Source organism: Pseudophryne corroboree, chromosome 6 (genome assembly GCF_028390025.1).
Source record: "Pseudophryne corroboree isolate aPseCor3 chromosome 6, aPseCor3.hap2, whole genome shotgun sequence".
NCBI classification, from domain to species: Eukaryota; Metazoa; Chordata; class Amphibia; order Anura; family Myobatrachidae; genus Pseudophryne; species Pseudophryne corroboree.
In genome coordinates this window covers 586,807,511-586,823,783 of record NC_086449.1, presented here as the reverse complement: position 1 = coordinate 586,823,783, position 16,273 = coordinate 586,807,511, and the positions used below count along the sequence as shown (strand labels likewise).

General features: G+C 46.2%; 1 protein-coding gene across 5 annotated transcripts in view; it reads right to left on the bottom strand.

Annotated features, from left to right (window-relative positions):
• Positions 1-1,107: 1,107 nt before the first annotated feature.
• NSD1 (nuclear receptor binding SET domain protein 1) overlaps positions 1,108-16,273 on the bottom strand; it is a 212,124-nt gene continuing 196,958 nt past the window's right edge. For all 5 annotated transcript variants that reach the window (XM_063927954.1, XM_063927952.1, XM_063927955.1 and 2 more), the window contains exons 22-23: positions 7,481-7,670; positions 1,108-5,391 (exon numbers count right to left, since the gene is read on the bottom strand). In XM_063927954.1, the coding sequence (XP_063784024.1) occupies positions 3,905-5,391; positions 7,481-7,670 (1,677 nt within the window). In that variant the 3' untranslated portion in view covers positions 1,108-3,904. The remainder of the gene's footprint in view (positions 5,392-7,480; positions 7,671-16,273) is intronic.

The following is a 16,273-nucleotide window of genomic DNA, read 5'->3' as shown; positions in this document are numbered from 1 at the left end:
TCACGGCGGGCTTTTCTCCCGGTTATTAGGAAAACTGGCCTGGGTTAAATACATACATATAGCCTTAATGGCTATATGTGATGTATTTATTTGCCTCTAAGGTAATCTATATTGCTGCCCAGGGCGCCCCCAGCAGCGCCCTGCACCCTCCGTGACCGAGATCAGTGAGCCGTGTAGCAACAATGGCGCACAGCTGCAGTGCTGTGCGCTACCTTCATGAAGACTGAGGAGTCTTCTGCCGCCTGTTTCCGGACCTCCGTTCTGCCGTTCTTCAGCGTCTGTAAGGGGGATCGGCGGCGCGGCTCCGGGACGAACCCCAGGCTGACCTGTGTTCCGACTCCCTCTGGAGCTCAGTGTCCAGTAGCCTAAGACTTCAATCCTCCTGCACGCAGGTGAGTTGCAAGTCTCTCCCCTAAGTCCCTCGTTGCAGTGATCCTGTCGCCAGCAGGAATCACTGATTAGAAACCTAAAAAAAAACTTTTCTAAACAGCTCTTTAAGAGAGCCACCTAGATTGCACCCTCTCGGACGGGCACAAAAACCTAACTGGGGCTTGGAGGAGGGTCATGGGGGGAGGAGCCAGTACACACCATGTGACCTAAAAGCTTTTTTAGATGTGCCCTGTCTCCTGCGGAGCCCGCTATTCCCCATGGTCCTGACGGAGTCCCCAGCATCCACTAGGACGTTAGAGAAATATATATTTAAAAAAGGAAATAAAGAATGTGTGTATAAAGTGCATAGAATATGTTCTTATCTTATATATGGAGGTAGGGTCTAGGGAGCGAGCATGGAGGAATTGGTTAGTATGTTTAAACTAACTAATTGTCTGCTCCAACTAATAGTATTGTTTTATATAGAATAAATTTATATTTTTAATTGAAATGTTGATTATTATTGTTATATGTTCCTTTACACCGGACACCAGTGGTCGCTGATGCCCATATCATTATATATATATATATATATATATATACACACACACACACACACACACACAGGTACATACATACATACATATACTTGTTTATAGTGCATTTGCAATATTCAACCACGAAGACAGTGATTCATTCCTTCTAGGCAGTAACACAACAATGACACTGTACTGGAGCTTGTTTCACATTTCACATCTTTGTAAAAACATAACATACAGACAAAATAACTTTCTAAACGATGAAAGACAAGTGAAATAGGTGGCGGGGTGCAAGATGAAGGGTAAGTAAACTATATTTTAGACAGACCATCTAAAAATATGTGGTATTGTTCATCTAAATTCCTGCAGAGACCCAAACACCACACAATAAGACAGTACAGAGCGGAAACTAGAGTAAAGTTTAACTTTACAGTATTGTGTTTTCTTCTATATACAAAGAATTACAGTACATAATCACAGAAGGGGCATAGCCACCTCCCGCTAGTGACAGGAAATGCAAGAACCTAGTTACAGAGAAACAAAGTAACAAAAAGAAAAATAGGAAAGTGTGAGGAACACCTGTTTTATACATGCCGCCTTCCCAACACATGATGGACAGTAGTGTACCCAGTATCAGACAGCTGCACTGATCGTCCTTTAGCACAGTCAGTAGGATGGAGCAGAGACTCCGTTTTGTAGGGTAGCACCAGTGAATGTGGAGTGATGGACAAAGGGGTATGTTGAAGGGGTTTATTCCGGACGTAGAGTGCAGGCTTTTCCTCATGGGTAGTCCTCAAAAAGTCCATCAGTGACTGGGTACAAGAATGGAAAAGTTGGATGGCATATGTGGAATGTCCGCTCTGCATGGGTGTACGGTACTTTGTTTCCGAATAATGGTTGCAGGATTGCCTTGTACTCAAGTAAAACCATCAACTTTACATCTCTCCTGCTGCGCTCTACGTATTTACTTGCTAATAAAAAGAACATGGCCACTCTATGCCACTTTGTGTGCTTTCTAATGTACAAGACTGACTCGTTTGTGTTGCGTGGACATTCTGTAGAAAGGAAGGCTGCATCAAGTGTTACTATGAGATGTGTTTCTCAAAGATTCAAGCTGACTTCACAGAAGCAATGATCTCATTAAACCAGCTTTCGTTGCATCACTAAAAGACCTACTGTTGGCATTGGGTTGGCGCAGTTATTCTGCAACACATGCTCTCCTACTCCTACACAAATGGAGATACTAGCCACACGCTGCCAAGCAAACCCTTGCCTGCTCCTACATGATAAACAGTAATCACTGCTTTATACATCTAATACCGCTGCTGGGGGCAATGGCTGGACATGGAAACTGGTGGAAATAAAATCCAGCATTATTTTGTGACCACCACAAACAAACATGAATGGCAAGGAGGGGGGACACACCATACACACACAGTACAATTCTCCAAACCCATGCATTTAAAATGGTTTAAAATCACAATGGTCTAGTTTATTGGAAAAAAAAAAAAAGCGTCCTTCCAACTCTGAACCAAACCACTGAAGAGTAAAATTACAAAATTTTCACAGGAACAAACAAGAAACAGAACCCGTGTGAAAAATCTCCTCACATCATTGAGGCACTGGTATAGACACCAGCGCCAAGATTCACAAGGTTTAAAAACAAGATACAGTAAAACAATAAGCACAGCTGCCCATAGCACCATAATTCCCAGCTCAACATTGCTCAGATCCAGCAAAGGCAGATGTAAATTTCATGTGTGGAGGAGGGTGAAAGAGAGAGAGGTGTGTGCGCTGAGCTGGGGGCACTGGCTATTGGCCACTGCCAAAGTATGCCTGTATATGCTGCCTTATACTCCTCTTTCTGTTTTGCATATGACAACTTTAAGCACAAAGGGTTAATAGGTCATATGTCCTCTTAAGCAACTATTCTTGAAAGATTATGTAACGTAGCACCACTTACACACTTCATAATATCAATTCAGAATGTTTACCTCATATAAGCCCTTATTTCATCTCAAAGTAACAATGGACAGTATTTATCTGCAGTAACTCCCCATGATCCCAAACAGTGGCTAAAACAATCCCATACCGCAAAATATTTCATTTGTTAAAATGGTCATGGGACAGTCAGACTATAGTATGGCTACATAACTACCCATTTCTCATTACACTTTATCAATGCAATTCTTCTTAGATACATTTCTAAAACCATCTCTAGACAGCTTCTGCCAAAACTGCAGTAAGTCTGTTCAATGGGCAATAGCCATAGGATGTAATGTGACTGCTGTATTCGAAGGATTCACATTAACAAATGTAATACTGTGGTAATGCTCTTCTGTTTACCCAGTAATGCTAGTTGTAGTTTGGCATGAAAACACAAAACCCTGTGTATGTGTAATCTAACAGAACACCTTATAACTATGCAGGAAGCAGCTTAGGCATGCTTGACAGAACTGAAGATTAAACCATGGACCCAGCAACAACAAAAGGAATCCACAAAAAGCGCACACAACCCAATGTGAGGTCCACTGGCAATGAAAGGTTTCCTGAAATCCTCAGCTTAAAACATAACTCACTGTAATAAGGCACCTCTCTATTCTCCGCCATCAAACCCTAGATTATTTGCAGACCTAACACATTATTAGAATCAGAAGTGCCTTATTGCGTTTTTCTTTTAGTACAAACCACATCCTCTTCCAAATGAGAGCACTTGTCCTGGTCATTCACCGAAAACATAGATCCACTGATGAGTTGCGAGACTTAAGCAGTCCATCATCAGTGACGTGACTCGTAGGTCCTTATCAGCAAGATGCCAACAACTAAACAAAGGCAAAATAAGTGTAGCAGTCTGCCCACTGAGTGTCTACAGTACAATTACGCCGATACTGGTTTGTGCACAAACATGGCAGCTGCATTCATACAATGCTTTGTACTTCTCACACAATGAGGCACAACAGTCCCTTTCCATCTGTTCTCTACTTCAGTTCTCCATTTCATTTCTTTTCCGGTGTTACACAGATGGCAGGACAAAGGTTAGATGTGGTTTGTGGCTGACATTCTGTAGCAAAGTCCTGGTCAACAGAAACAGCCTCTTCCTGCAGAAGACCTAAAGACTGTGTTTCTACACAGTCAACTGAACGGGAAGATTTCCCTAACGAGACAACTTCTGGTGCATGGCTGGTATTTTTGCCAAATGCAGATGGAGTTCCCTCTTTGGGGATTTTGGTTTGGGGTTTTAAAATAGCAGCCAAGGCGTTCTTTATCGAATTTAAAGGTCTTTCTAATGATGTTGAGCTCACAGACTTTTCTTTTTCTGCTGACCTAGAAAACGCTCCTTTAAGGGCATTTGAATCCTCTGGAGAAGTATGAATAGATGATCTCTTTGACGGTGGTTTAGGATGTTCTTTTGAGTTGGATGTGTGATCTTTAATACTTACCAGCCTATCATTTGAAAAAGGAGTACTCCCTTTTTGGCAGCCATTATTATGCTCCACTTTAGCAGTGACTGAAGTTAACTGTTTCTGTAAAGTATTACATTTATCTTTAGGGGTATTGAATAGTGGTCTCTTAGCACGCGGCAGTGAATTGCCCAAGTATAACCCACCCTGGCTTACTTTCACATGATCAGACTTCTTTGCTAGAACTTTCATGTCATCAGCCAGAACGTGTCTTTCTGCAGATGCATGCTTTTTTACAGTGGTAGTCAGAAGCACCTTCCCAGCCTCTGCTGAGTACTTTCCAGATGTTGCCAATACAACTTTCCCTGTAGGCATAGGTTGTTTCCCTCTAGGAGACAGCAGCACTCTACCGACTGGTGAAGAGTTCTTACCAACAGAGGTCAATAGTACATTGCCAGCAGGTAGACTCTTATTTCCTATTGATGCCAACAAAACTTTTCCAGTTGACAACGTTTTCTTCCCCAAAGAGGCCAAGAGCACTTGCCCAGCAGGCAAAGGCTTCTGTGCAGGAGATGCCAAAAACAGCTTTCTACCAGAGGAAGATTTCTGGCCAGCGGGGGTCAGAAGTATGTTGCCAGCAGGCAGAGAGGTTTTCTCAGGAGAAGCTACCAAAACCTTCTCAGAAGGCTTTGAGCTCTCCCCGAGGGCCAGCAATGCATTACCAGATTCTGGGGTATTAGGCGCTGAAGCAGTTGCCAGCACTTTCGTTGGTGTAGGATTTTGTTTATTACTTGGTGATGTTTCCTCCTTTACGCTATACACAGGGTCTTTTATTGGTTGATGTAGCACAGAGGTCTCATTTTCTGTGCTAGAGGAAGATTCAACTTCCCGAATTTCTCCTGGCTCCAAAGGATGAGGCCCACAGGGGTCATGTTCAGGGCAAGATAACCGTCCGTCTAGCTTGGATATGAAGAGCATGCCTTCTCGGTGCTGCTTGCAGAAGGAGCTGGGGCACATCTCACAGAAGGAGGCTGCTTCCTTGTTACAGACATCACACTGATGCCAGGGACACTCCCACTTGCCTAGAGAAACAGGAAACGTTCCATGAGGTAAAAAGTCAGTATACTAAAGTGTATTCATTAGCAAGCACTTTCTGTAGATATCACTAAAAGTAAAACATATAGTCTAAAGCAGAGGTTCTCAAACGCGGTCATCAAGGAAATCCCAACGTCCAGGTTTTAAGTTTATCCATGCTTGGCCACAGGTGAGTTAATTAGCACCTCAGTCATTTTGATTTAACCATCTGTGCTGATCCATGGATATACTTAAAACCTGGACTGTATGGGTGCCTGCGAGGACCACGTTTGAGAACTTCTGGTCTAAAGTATGAAACTAGATTTAAGGTGGGTACACACTGGTAAATGTATCTGCCGATCAATTGATCTATGGACGGATCGGGCAGTGTGTTAAGCATACACACTGCCCAATCCGTTGGGGACTGACGTCATGAACTGCCCAGCTCAGCTGTCAATCACCGCCGGCTGCCGCAGCATGTGTACGGGCGGCTGGCTGGTCGCCCGTACACACACAGCGACGCGCCAATATATCGGTAGATATATTGTCCGTCAACTGTGCTGCGGGACCGACGCGATACGTATGTGAATGACGGAGTTCACAGACGTATCGTCTGTACACACTGGCCGACGGACCGGGTGTGGTATTGAAAGTCGACAGTAACTAGGTCGACAATGTCTAGGTCGACCACTATTGGTCGACAGTAACTAGGTCGACAGGGTGTCTAGGTCGACAGGTCAAAAGGTCGACATGAGTTTTTAATGTTATTTTGGTGTTGTTTTCTTCGTAGAGTGACTGGGAACCCCAATTAGTGCACTGCGTCCCCTCGCATGGCTCGCCATGCTTCGGGCATGGTGCCTTCGCTCCGCTACCGCTTCGCTCGGCAAAGATTACCGTTCCAATCGTAGTCCACGTGGATCGTTAAGTATGAAAAGGTTGAAAAAAGAAAAAAATTGTGAAAAACCCATGCCGACCTTTTGACCTGTCGACCTAGAACATGTCGCCCTAAAGACCCTGTCGACCTAGTTACTGTCGACCAATAGTGGTCGACCTAGTTACTGTCGACTTTCAGTCCGGATCCCGACGGACCCGCTATATATCGGCCGTTCAAGAGAACGCCATATATATCGGCCAGTGTGTACCCACCTTTACACAGAAATTCTTACCACTAACCAAAACACAATGTAAAAAACCCAAAAAACAAACAAAACCAAAACACAACACAACACAACTATAAACATTTCTTAATTACAAATCTATTCATCCCCCTGTACTAATTTTGACATTTAGCTGCAGGGATAGCTGTGAGTCTATTTGGGGACATTCCAGGGTGTTGGTGACCACCATACACACTCTGCATGTGGTTGCACAATGGTTTAATGGGTATGACACATATGTTCTCCATATATCATGGCCTCCTCTGTCACCAGATCTAAGCCCTATCATACAGGCACCAGGGAGTGATTTTCTTATAACTGAATGGCACTAAAACATCCTACACAATTCTAGTCACCGGTACACAGAAAGCAACAGTGCGTACAGCACGTAGTAGCCACATGTGATGGCTCAATGCTTTATTATAAGGCTTCATATTGTCATTTCCATTTCTTTCTCCAAAAAGCTTCCATGTTTGTCCAAAAAGTTCCATCACTGAGGGACTTTATATTCAATGAGAAATGCTATATTAGTACTGGCAATGTGACACTTGCAACAACTGTTAAGGGGGGTATCCAATTAGAGGTGAAACATCGGGTGCGAAAAACTGCAGTTTTTTGCACTTTTTCAAATGGTTTAATAATATATATTTTTTTATTACAGGCTATCAAATTTGGTCGCCTGTAAAAAAAAAATAAAAAAAAATAATCTCCCGAAAACACACAGGTTCAGTGAAACCTGTGTGTTTTCGGTAGAAACAGGCCCGTTTTCAAGGATTTGGTTTCGCCTTCCCCAGGCAGGCGAAACAAAATCCCAGATAACTACGACAGCCTGCAGTGTCCCATCCCCACCGCAGCAGGCTGGGACTGCAGGAAGGGTGCCACGGCCCGGGAGCCTGCATTCAGCAGCACAGCTCAATATCATGTCATCACGTCTACTTACCAGCAGGTCTACGGGTTAAACTTAAGCAGTCCGCATGGTATACTTTTGGGCACCCTGGTTTCTTGCAGGAAACAAGCTGTCCTCCATCTCCACAGCTGAAACATTCATCTTCATGCTCCTTCACCACTTCACTTTTCTTACGCTTTACATACTTCCTCCTGGCCTTGTCCTCGGACACCGATGGCTGGTTCTGAATGCAGGGAAAAGCTGGGGCGTTATTGTTGCCACTGATAGAGAGGACACACCAACATTAATGGAAATACAAAAGGGGAACAGACTTTGGCCCACTGTTATAAGACTCCCTTTCATAGTATGTGCAGCAAAAAAAATAAATAAATAAAATATGACAGTCTTCTTGAAAATGCATGGTATTGCCTAATTATCATAATTATTAATAACCATGCATGAAATGTGAGCAGAATTCTATACTATTACTAGCATTGGCTACTTGCACACCTTGTGCTATTTAGACCACTCTAAAAATACAGATATAGCTACTGTATGTGTGTTTATTGTCATTGTATAGTGCCACCGTACTGATGCTCATCTCTGGTTTGCCATTGCTCTGACTTTTGTGCGTGATTTACTTTTATGTATGTGTGCTGATCTGTACGGTTATGTTTGCTTTTCACATATACATTAACACCTTTACTTCATATGACATGGCAACACCTTTTTCTTAAACCAGAAATAGGGGGGACAAAGCCAGCGATGGCAAAGGCATATCCAACAGATTGCAGAACCTTCATGTATGAACTAAAACCTCATTCGCTAAAATGTACCAATGTGTCCCCATACATCTAGCCTCAATACGCCACACAGCTGGAGACGTTGGACGAGAGTGAGCCGACAGGTCCCGTCCAACTACGCTAGCATCAGGCATCATTTAGACGCATTGTACGCACCGGGAGACTATTGATTAATTTGTGTGCGACTGAGTCTGTATATGAAACACAAAATGAACTTGACATGGAAAAAAGCCACTTCCGCTGCACTGTAGCACTTCGTATGCAGATTCAGAGATGCAGTCGCACACAGGTATACAAGTGTCGCATATCAAATTAAATAGCACAGTCCCCTGTTGCCTCCAAATCACATCTAAGACGCGTTTGCGGCATAAAAGACGCCTGTAGTCTCGAGGAACATGGCGTGCCAAGGGGGCTGTTTGGCACAACTGCAGCAATGATGTATGAGGACACATCTGTAAATGTTAAACAGAAACCAAATAGAAAGTGGTGTGTTATAAATACTAGGAGGAGCCATTACAAAGCTGGTCAGTTGATGCCATGTAACTCCAGGCCCAGGATCCACACAATTATTTAGGGAAAAAATAAGATTTTAAACCTACCGGTAAATCTTTTTCTCCTAGTCCATAGAGGATGCTGGGGACTCCGTAAGGACCATGGGGTATAGACGGGCTCCGCAGGAGACATGGGCACCTAAAAACTTTCTAGTATGGTATGCACTGGCTCCTCCCTCTATGCCCCTCCTCCAGACCTCAGTTAGAGAACTGTGCCCAGAGGAGATGGACAATAAGAGGAAAGGATTTTGTTAATCTAAGGGCAAGATTCATACCAGCCCACACCAATCACACCATATAACCTGGAATACACCTAACCAGTTAACAGTATGAACAAACAACAGTATCGGTCCAAGGCCGACTCTAACTGTAACATAACCCTTATGTAAGCAGTAACTATATACAAGTCTTGCAGATTTTCCGCACTGGGACGGGCGCCCAGCATCCTCTACGGACTAGGAGAAAAAGATTTACCAGTAGGTTTAAAATCTTATTTTCTCTTACGTCCTAGAGGATGCTGGGGACTCCGTAAGGACCATGGGGTTTATACCAAAGCTCCCAATCGGGCGGGAGAGTGCGGATGACTCTGCAGTACCGACTGAGCAAATGCTAGGTCCTCATCAGCCAGGGTATCAAACTTGTAGAATTTAGCAAAAGTGTTTGACCCCGACCAAGTTGCTGCTCGGCAAAGCTGTAATGCCGAGACGCCCCGGGCAGCCGCCCAAGAAGAGCCCACCTTCCTAGTGGAATGGGCCTTTACTGAATGCGGTAACGGCAATCCAGCCGTAACATAAGCCTGCTGAATCGTGTTACAGATCCAGCGAGCAATAGTCTGCTTCGAAGCAGGCGCGCCAATCTTGTTGGCAGCATACAGGACAAACAATGCATCTGTTTTCCTAATTCTAGCCGTCCTGGCTACATACATTTTTAAGGCCCTGACTACATCCAGGGACATGGAATCCTCCAAGTCACTCGTAGCCACAGACACCACTATAGGTTGGCTCATATGAAATGAAGACACCACCTTGGGTAAAAATTGAGGACGAGTCCTCAATTCCGCTCTATCCACATGAAAAATCAAGTAAGGGCTCTTGTAAGACAAGGCTGCCAATTCTGACACACGCCTCGCAGATGCCAAGGCTAACAACATGACCACTTTCCAGGTGAGAAATTTTAACTCCACCGTTTTAAGGGGTTCAAACCAGTGTGATTTAAGGAACTGCAACACCACGTTCAGGTCCCATGGTGCCACTGGGGGCACAAAAGGAGGCTGGATGTGCAATACTCCTTTTACAAAAGTCTGGACTTCTGGAAGAAAAGCCAATTCCTTCTGAAAGAATATTGACAAAGCCGAAATCTGTACTTTAACAGAGCCTAACTTTAGGCCCATATCCACTCATGTCTGTAGGAAGTGGAGAAAACGACCCTGATGGAAATCTTCCGTAGGAGCATTCTTGGTTTCACACCAAGAGACATATTTACATCAGATACGGTGATAATGTTTTGACGTCACCTCCTTCCTAGCCGTTATTAGAGTAGGTATGACCTCCTCCGGAATACCCTTCTACGCTAGGATCCGGCGTTCAACCACCATGCCGTCAAACGTAACCGCGGTAAGTCTTAGAACAGACAGGGCCCCTGCTGTAACAGGACCTCTCTTAGAGGAAGAGGCCGAGGCACTTCTGTGAGCATCTCCTGAAGATCTGAGTACCAGGCAATTGGAGGCCAGTCTGGAACAATGAGTATTGTCTGCACTCTTTTTCGTCTTATGATTCTCAACACTTTTATGATGAGAGGAAGCGGAGGAAACACATAGACCGACTGGAACACCCATGGCGTTACCAGAGCGTCTACTGCTATTGCCTGAGGGTCTCGGGACCTGGCACAATACCTCCAAAGCTTCTTGTTGAGGCGTGACGCCATCATGTCTATTTGAGGAACTTCCCAGAGACCCGTTATCTCTGCAAAGACTTCTTGATGAAGTCCCCACTCTCCTGGATGGAGACCGTGTCTGCTGAGGAAGTCTGCTTCCCAGTTGTCCACTCCCGGAATGAAGACAGCTGACAGAGCTCTTACGTGATTTTCCGCCCAGCGAAGAATCCTGGTGGCTTCCGCCATCGCGACTCTGCTTCTTGTCCCGCCTTGGCGGTTTACATGAGCTACTGCTGTGACATTGTCTGATTGAATCAGAACCGGTAGGTTGCGAAGAAGATTCTCTGCTTGTCGAAGGCCGTTGTATATGGCCATTAGCTCCAACACGTTGATGTGTAGACAGGACTCCTGGTCTGACCATAGTCCCTGAAAATTTCTTCCTTGCGTGACTGCTCCCCATCCTCGGAGGCTCGCGTCCGTGGTTACCAGGATCCAGTCCTGAATGCCGAACCTGCAACCCTCTAGAAGGTGAGCACTTTGTAGCCACCATAGAAGAGACACCCTGGCCCTGGGGGACAGTTATTTTTTGATGTAATTGTAGATGGGACCCGGACCATTTGTCCAGAAGATCCCATTAAAACGTCCTTGCATGGAACCTGCCAAAGGGAATGGCCTCGTAAGTTGCCACCATTTTCCCCAGAACCCGAGTGCATTGATGAGCTGACACTCTTTTCGGCTTTAGTAGTTCTCGGACCATGTTCTGGAGGTCCTGGACTTTTTCCAACGGGAGGAAAACTTTCTTTTGTTCCGTGTCCAGTATCATGCCTAGGAACAGTAGTCGAGTTGTCGGAACCAACTGTGACTTTGGTAGATTGAGAATCCACCCATGTTGTTGAAGCACTCTCTGAGAGAGTGACACGTTCTCCAGTAATTGCTCTCTTGATCTCGCTTTTATCAGGAGATCGTCCAAATATGGGATAATTGTGACTCCTCGCTTGCGCAGGATCACCATCATTTCCGCCATTATCTTGGTGAAAATCCTCGGGGCCGTGGACAGCCCAAACGGCAACGTCTGAAACTGATAATGACAATCCTGTACCGCGAATCTCAGGTACTCCTGATGAGAGGGATATATGGGGACATGAAGGTAAACATCCTTTATGTCCAGTGACACCATAAAATCCCCCCCTTCCAGGCAGGCTATCACCGCTTGGAGCGATTCCATCTTGAATTTGAATCTTTTCAGGTACAGGTTCAGTGATTTTAGGTTTAAAATCAGGATTTTGGTACTTACCGATAAATCCCTTTCTCCGATTCCACAGGGGCCACTGGAGCGCAGTTACAATGGGGAAATAGTAGGCAGTAATTGGGAGCTGGCACTTTAAAAATTCCAACACTGTGGCTAGCTCCTCCCCTACTATCTCCCCTCCAAGCCAGTCTACGTAAAACTGTGCCCGAGGAGAGCTGTAACAAACAAACTTGAAGGTAGAGGAGGTTAACTCCGCCATGTAAACCAGGATAACACAAAAACAAATCTGGAACTTAACTTAACCAAAAGGTTAAACTGAACCAAACAAACCGTCACATAGTGATCTGCAAACCCGGTAAGCCAAAAACAAAATAGGAGGAAACAGCGCTGGGTGGGCGTCCAGTGGCCCCTGTGGAATCGGAGAAAGGGATTTATCGGTAAGTACCAAAATCCTGATTTCTCCTTCATCCACTAGGGGCCACTGGAGCGCAGTTACAATGGGGACGTCCCAGAGCTCCCAAAACGGGTGGGAGAGCGCTGAGAGTCCTGTAAAACCGCTCGGCCAAACTGCGATGCAGAGGCCGCAAACGTGTCAAACTTGTAGAATTTGACAAACGTATGTCGGCCCGACCAAGTAGCCGCCCGACATAAAGTAGTGATGGAGACCCCCCGGGCAGCCGCCCACGAAGGTCCCACAGAGCGCGTAGAGTGCGCCGAAATTGAAGATGGAGGTTCCCGAGAAGCTGCCAAATAAGCTTGTCTGATGGTCAGTCGAATCCATCGAGATAAAGTCTGCTTATAAGCCGGCCAACCACGGCGAGCAGCATCGTAGAGAACAATAAGGAATCTGACTTTCGAATAGCTGAAGTCCTATCCACATAGATCCTGAGCGCCCTGACAACGTCCAATGATCTCGAATCCGGAGAGTCCCCCGAGAGGGCCGGGACCACAAGCGGCTGATTGATGTGAAAATCAGACACCACCTTAGGTAGAAAAGACATACGAGTACGAAGCTCAGCCCTATCCGTATGAAACACCAGGTAAGGAGACCTACAAGAGAGAGCCCCAAGTTCCGACACTCGTCTAGCTGAAGCCAGTGCCAGGAGAAGAACCACCTTCCAAGTGAGATATTTGATCTCCACTGATTCCAGGGGCTCAAACAATGAGGACTGCAGAAAGGAGAGGACCAGATTGAGGTCCCACGGTGCTGTCGGAGGGCGGAAGGGAGGCTGTATTCGAAGAACTCCCTGAAAGAACGTCTGAACTTCCGGCAGCAGGGCTAACTTTTTCTGGAAAAAAACCGAAAGAGCAGAGACCTGCACTTTTAGCGAACCCAGTCGTAAGCCTGCTGAAAAACCTGCCTGCAAAAATCGGAGAAGGCGGGCTAAGCAAAACACAGAAGGAGAAAATTCTCGATGTTCACACCAGGCTACATAAGCCTTCCAAATGCGGTAGTAGTGAGAAGATGTGACTGACTTTCTAGCCCGAAGCATAGTAGGTATAACCGTACAAGGAATCCCCTTCCTTTTCAAGATGGCTTTCTCAACAAGGAGCCGTGAGAGCATCCACACCCGCCGCGGCCGGATCCCTCGTCCGAGAGTAATAATAAGAATTTACTTACCGATAATTCTATTTCTCGTAGTCCGTAGTGGATGCTGGGAACTCCGTAAGGACCATGGGGAATAGCGGCTCCGCAGGAGACTGGGCACAAAAGTAAAGCTTTAGGACTACCTGGTGTGCACTGGCTCCTCCCCCTATGACCCTCCTCCAAGCCTCAGTTAGGATACTGTGCCCGGACGAGCGTACACAATAAGGAAGGATTTTGAATCCCGGGTAAGACTCATACCAGCCACACCAATCACACCGTACAACCTGTGATCTGAACCCAGTTAACAGCATGATAACAGAGGAGCCTCTGAAAAGATGGCTCACAACAATAATAACCCGATTTTTGTAACAATAACTATGTACAAGTATTGCAGACAATCCGCACTTGGGATGGGCGCCCAGCATCCACTACGGACTACGAGAAATAGAATTATCGGTAAGTAAATTCTTATTTTCTCTGACGTCCTAGTGGATGCTGGGAACTCCGTAAGGACCATGGGGATTATACCAAAGCTCCCAAACGGGCGGGAGAGTGCGGATGACTCTGCAGCACCGAATGAGAGAACTCCAGGTCCTCCTCAGCCAGGGTATCAAATTTGTAGAATTTAGCAAACGTGTTTGCCCCTGACCAAGTAGCTGCTCGGCAAAGTTGTAACGCCGAGATCCCTCGGGCAGCCGCCCAAGATGAGCCCACCTTCCTTGTGGAATGGGCTTTTACAGATTTTGGCTGTGGCAGGCCTGCCACAGAATGTGCAAGCTGAATTGTACTACAAATCCAACGAGCAATAATCTGCTTAGAAGCAGGAGCACCCAGCTTGTTGGGTGCATACAGGATAAACAGCGAGTCAGATTTTCTGACTCCAGCCGTCCTGGAAACATATATTTTCAAGGCCCTGACTACGTCCAACAACTTGGAGTCCTCCAAGTCACTAGTAGCCGCAGGTACCACAATAGGCTGGTTCAGATGAAACACTGAAACCACCTTAGGGAGAAAATGAGGACGAGTCCTCAATTCCGCCCTGTCTGAATGGAAGATCAGATAAGGGCTTTTACAGGATAAAGCCCGCCAATTCTGACACGCGCCTGGCCGAGGCCAGGGCCAACAACATGACCACTTTCCATGTGAGATATTTTAACTCCACAGATTCAAGTGGTTCAAACCAATGTGACTTTAGGAACCCCAAAACTACATTGAGATCCCAAGGTGCCACTGGAGGCACAAAAGGAGGCTGTATATGCAGTACCCCTTTTACAAACGTCTGAACTTCAGGAACTGAAGCTAGTTCTTTCTGGAAGAAAATTGACAGGGCCGAAATTTGAACCTTAATGGACCCCAATTTTAGGCCCATAGACACTCCTGTTTACAGGAAATGCAGGAATTGACCTAGTTGAAAATTCCTCCATCGGGGCCTTACTGGCCTTGCACCCCGCAACATATTTTCGCCAAATGCGGTGATAATGCTTTGCGGTTACATCCTTCCTGGCTTGATCAGGGTAGGGATGACTTCATCCGGAATGCCTTTTTCCTTCAGGATCCGGCGTTCAACCGCCCTGCCGTCAAACGCAGCCGCGGTAAGTCTTGGAATAGACAGGATCCTTGCTGGAGCAGGTCCCTTCTTAGAGGTAGAGGCCACGGGTCCTCCGTGAGTATCTCTTGAAGTTCCGGGTACCAAGTCCTTCTTGGCCAATCCGGAGCCACGAGTACAGTTCTTACTCCCCTCCGTCTTATAATTCTCAGTACTTTTGGTATGAGAGGAAGAGGAGGGAACACATACACTGACTGGTACACCCACGATGTTACCAGAGCGTCCACAGCTATTGCCTGAGGGTCCCTTGACCTGGCGCAATACCTGTCCAATTTTTTGTTTAGGCGGGACGCCATCATGTCCACCTTTGGTTTTTCCCAATGGTTTACAATCATGTGGAAGACTTCTGGGTGAAGTCCCCACTCTCCCGGGTGGAGGTCGTGCCTGCTGAGGAAGTCTGCTTCCCAGTTGTCCACTCCCGGAATGAACACTGCTTCCTGCTTCTTGTGCCGCCCTGTCTGTTTACGTGGGCGACTGCCGTGATGTTGTCCGACTGGATCAGCACCGGCTGACCTTGAAGCAGAGGTCTTGCTTGGCTTAGGGCATTGTAAATGGCCCTTAGCTCCAAAATATTTATGTGAAGTGATGTCTCCAGGCTTGACCACAATCCCTGGAAATTTCTTCCCTGTGTGACTGCTCTCCAGCCTCGCAGGCTGGCATCCGTGGTCACCAGGACCCAGTCCTGAATGCCGAATCTGCGGCCCTCTAGAAGATGAGCACTCTGCAACCACCACAGGAGAGACACCCTTGTCTTTGGTGACAGGGTTATCCGCTGATGCATCTGAAGATGCGATCCGGACCATTTGTCCAGCAGGTCCCACTGGAAAGTTCTTGCGTGGAATCTGCCGAATGGAATTGCTTCGTAGGAAGCCACCATTTTTCCCAGGACCCTTGTGCACTGATGCACTGACACTTGGCCTGGTTTTAGGAGGTTTCTGACTAGTTCGGATAACTCCCTGGCTTTCTCCTCCGGGAGAAAACACCTTTTTCTGGACTGTGTCCAGGATCATCCCTAGGAATAGAAGGCGTGTCGTCAGGATCAGCTGCGATTTTGGAATATTGAGAATCCAACCGTGCTACCGCAGCACTATCTGAGATAGTGCTACCCCGACTTCCAACTGTTCCCTGGATCTTGCCCTTATCAGGAGATCGTCCAAGTAAGGGATAACTAAAAACTC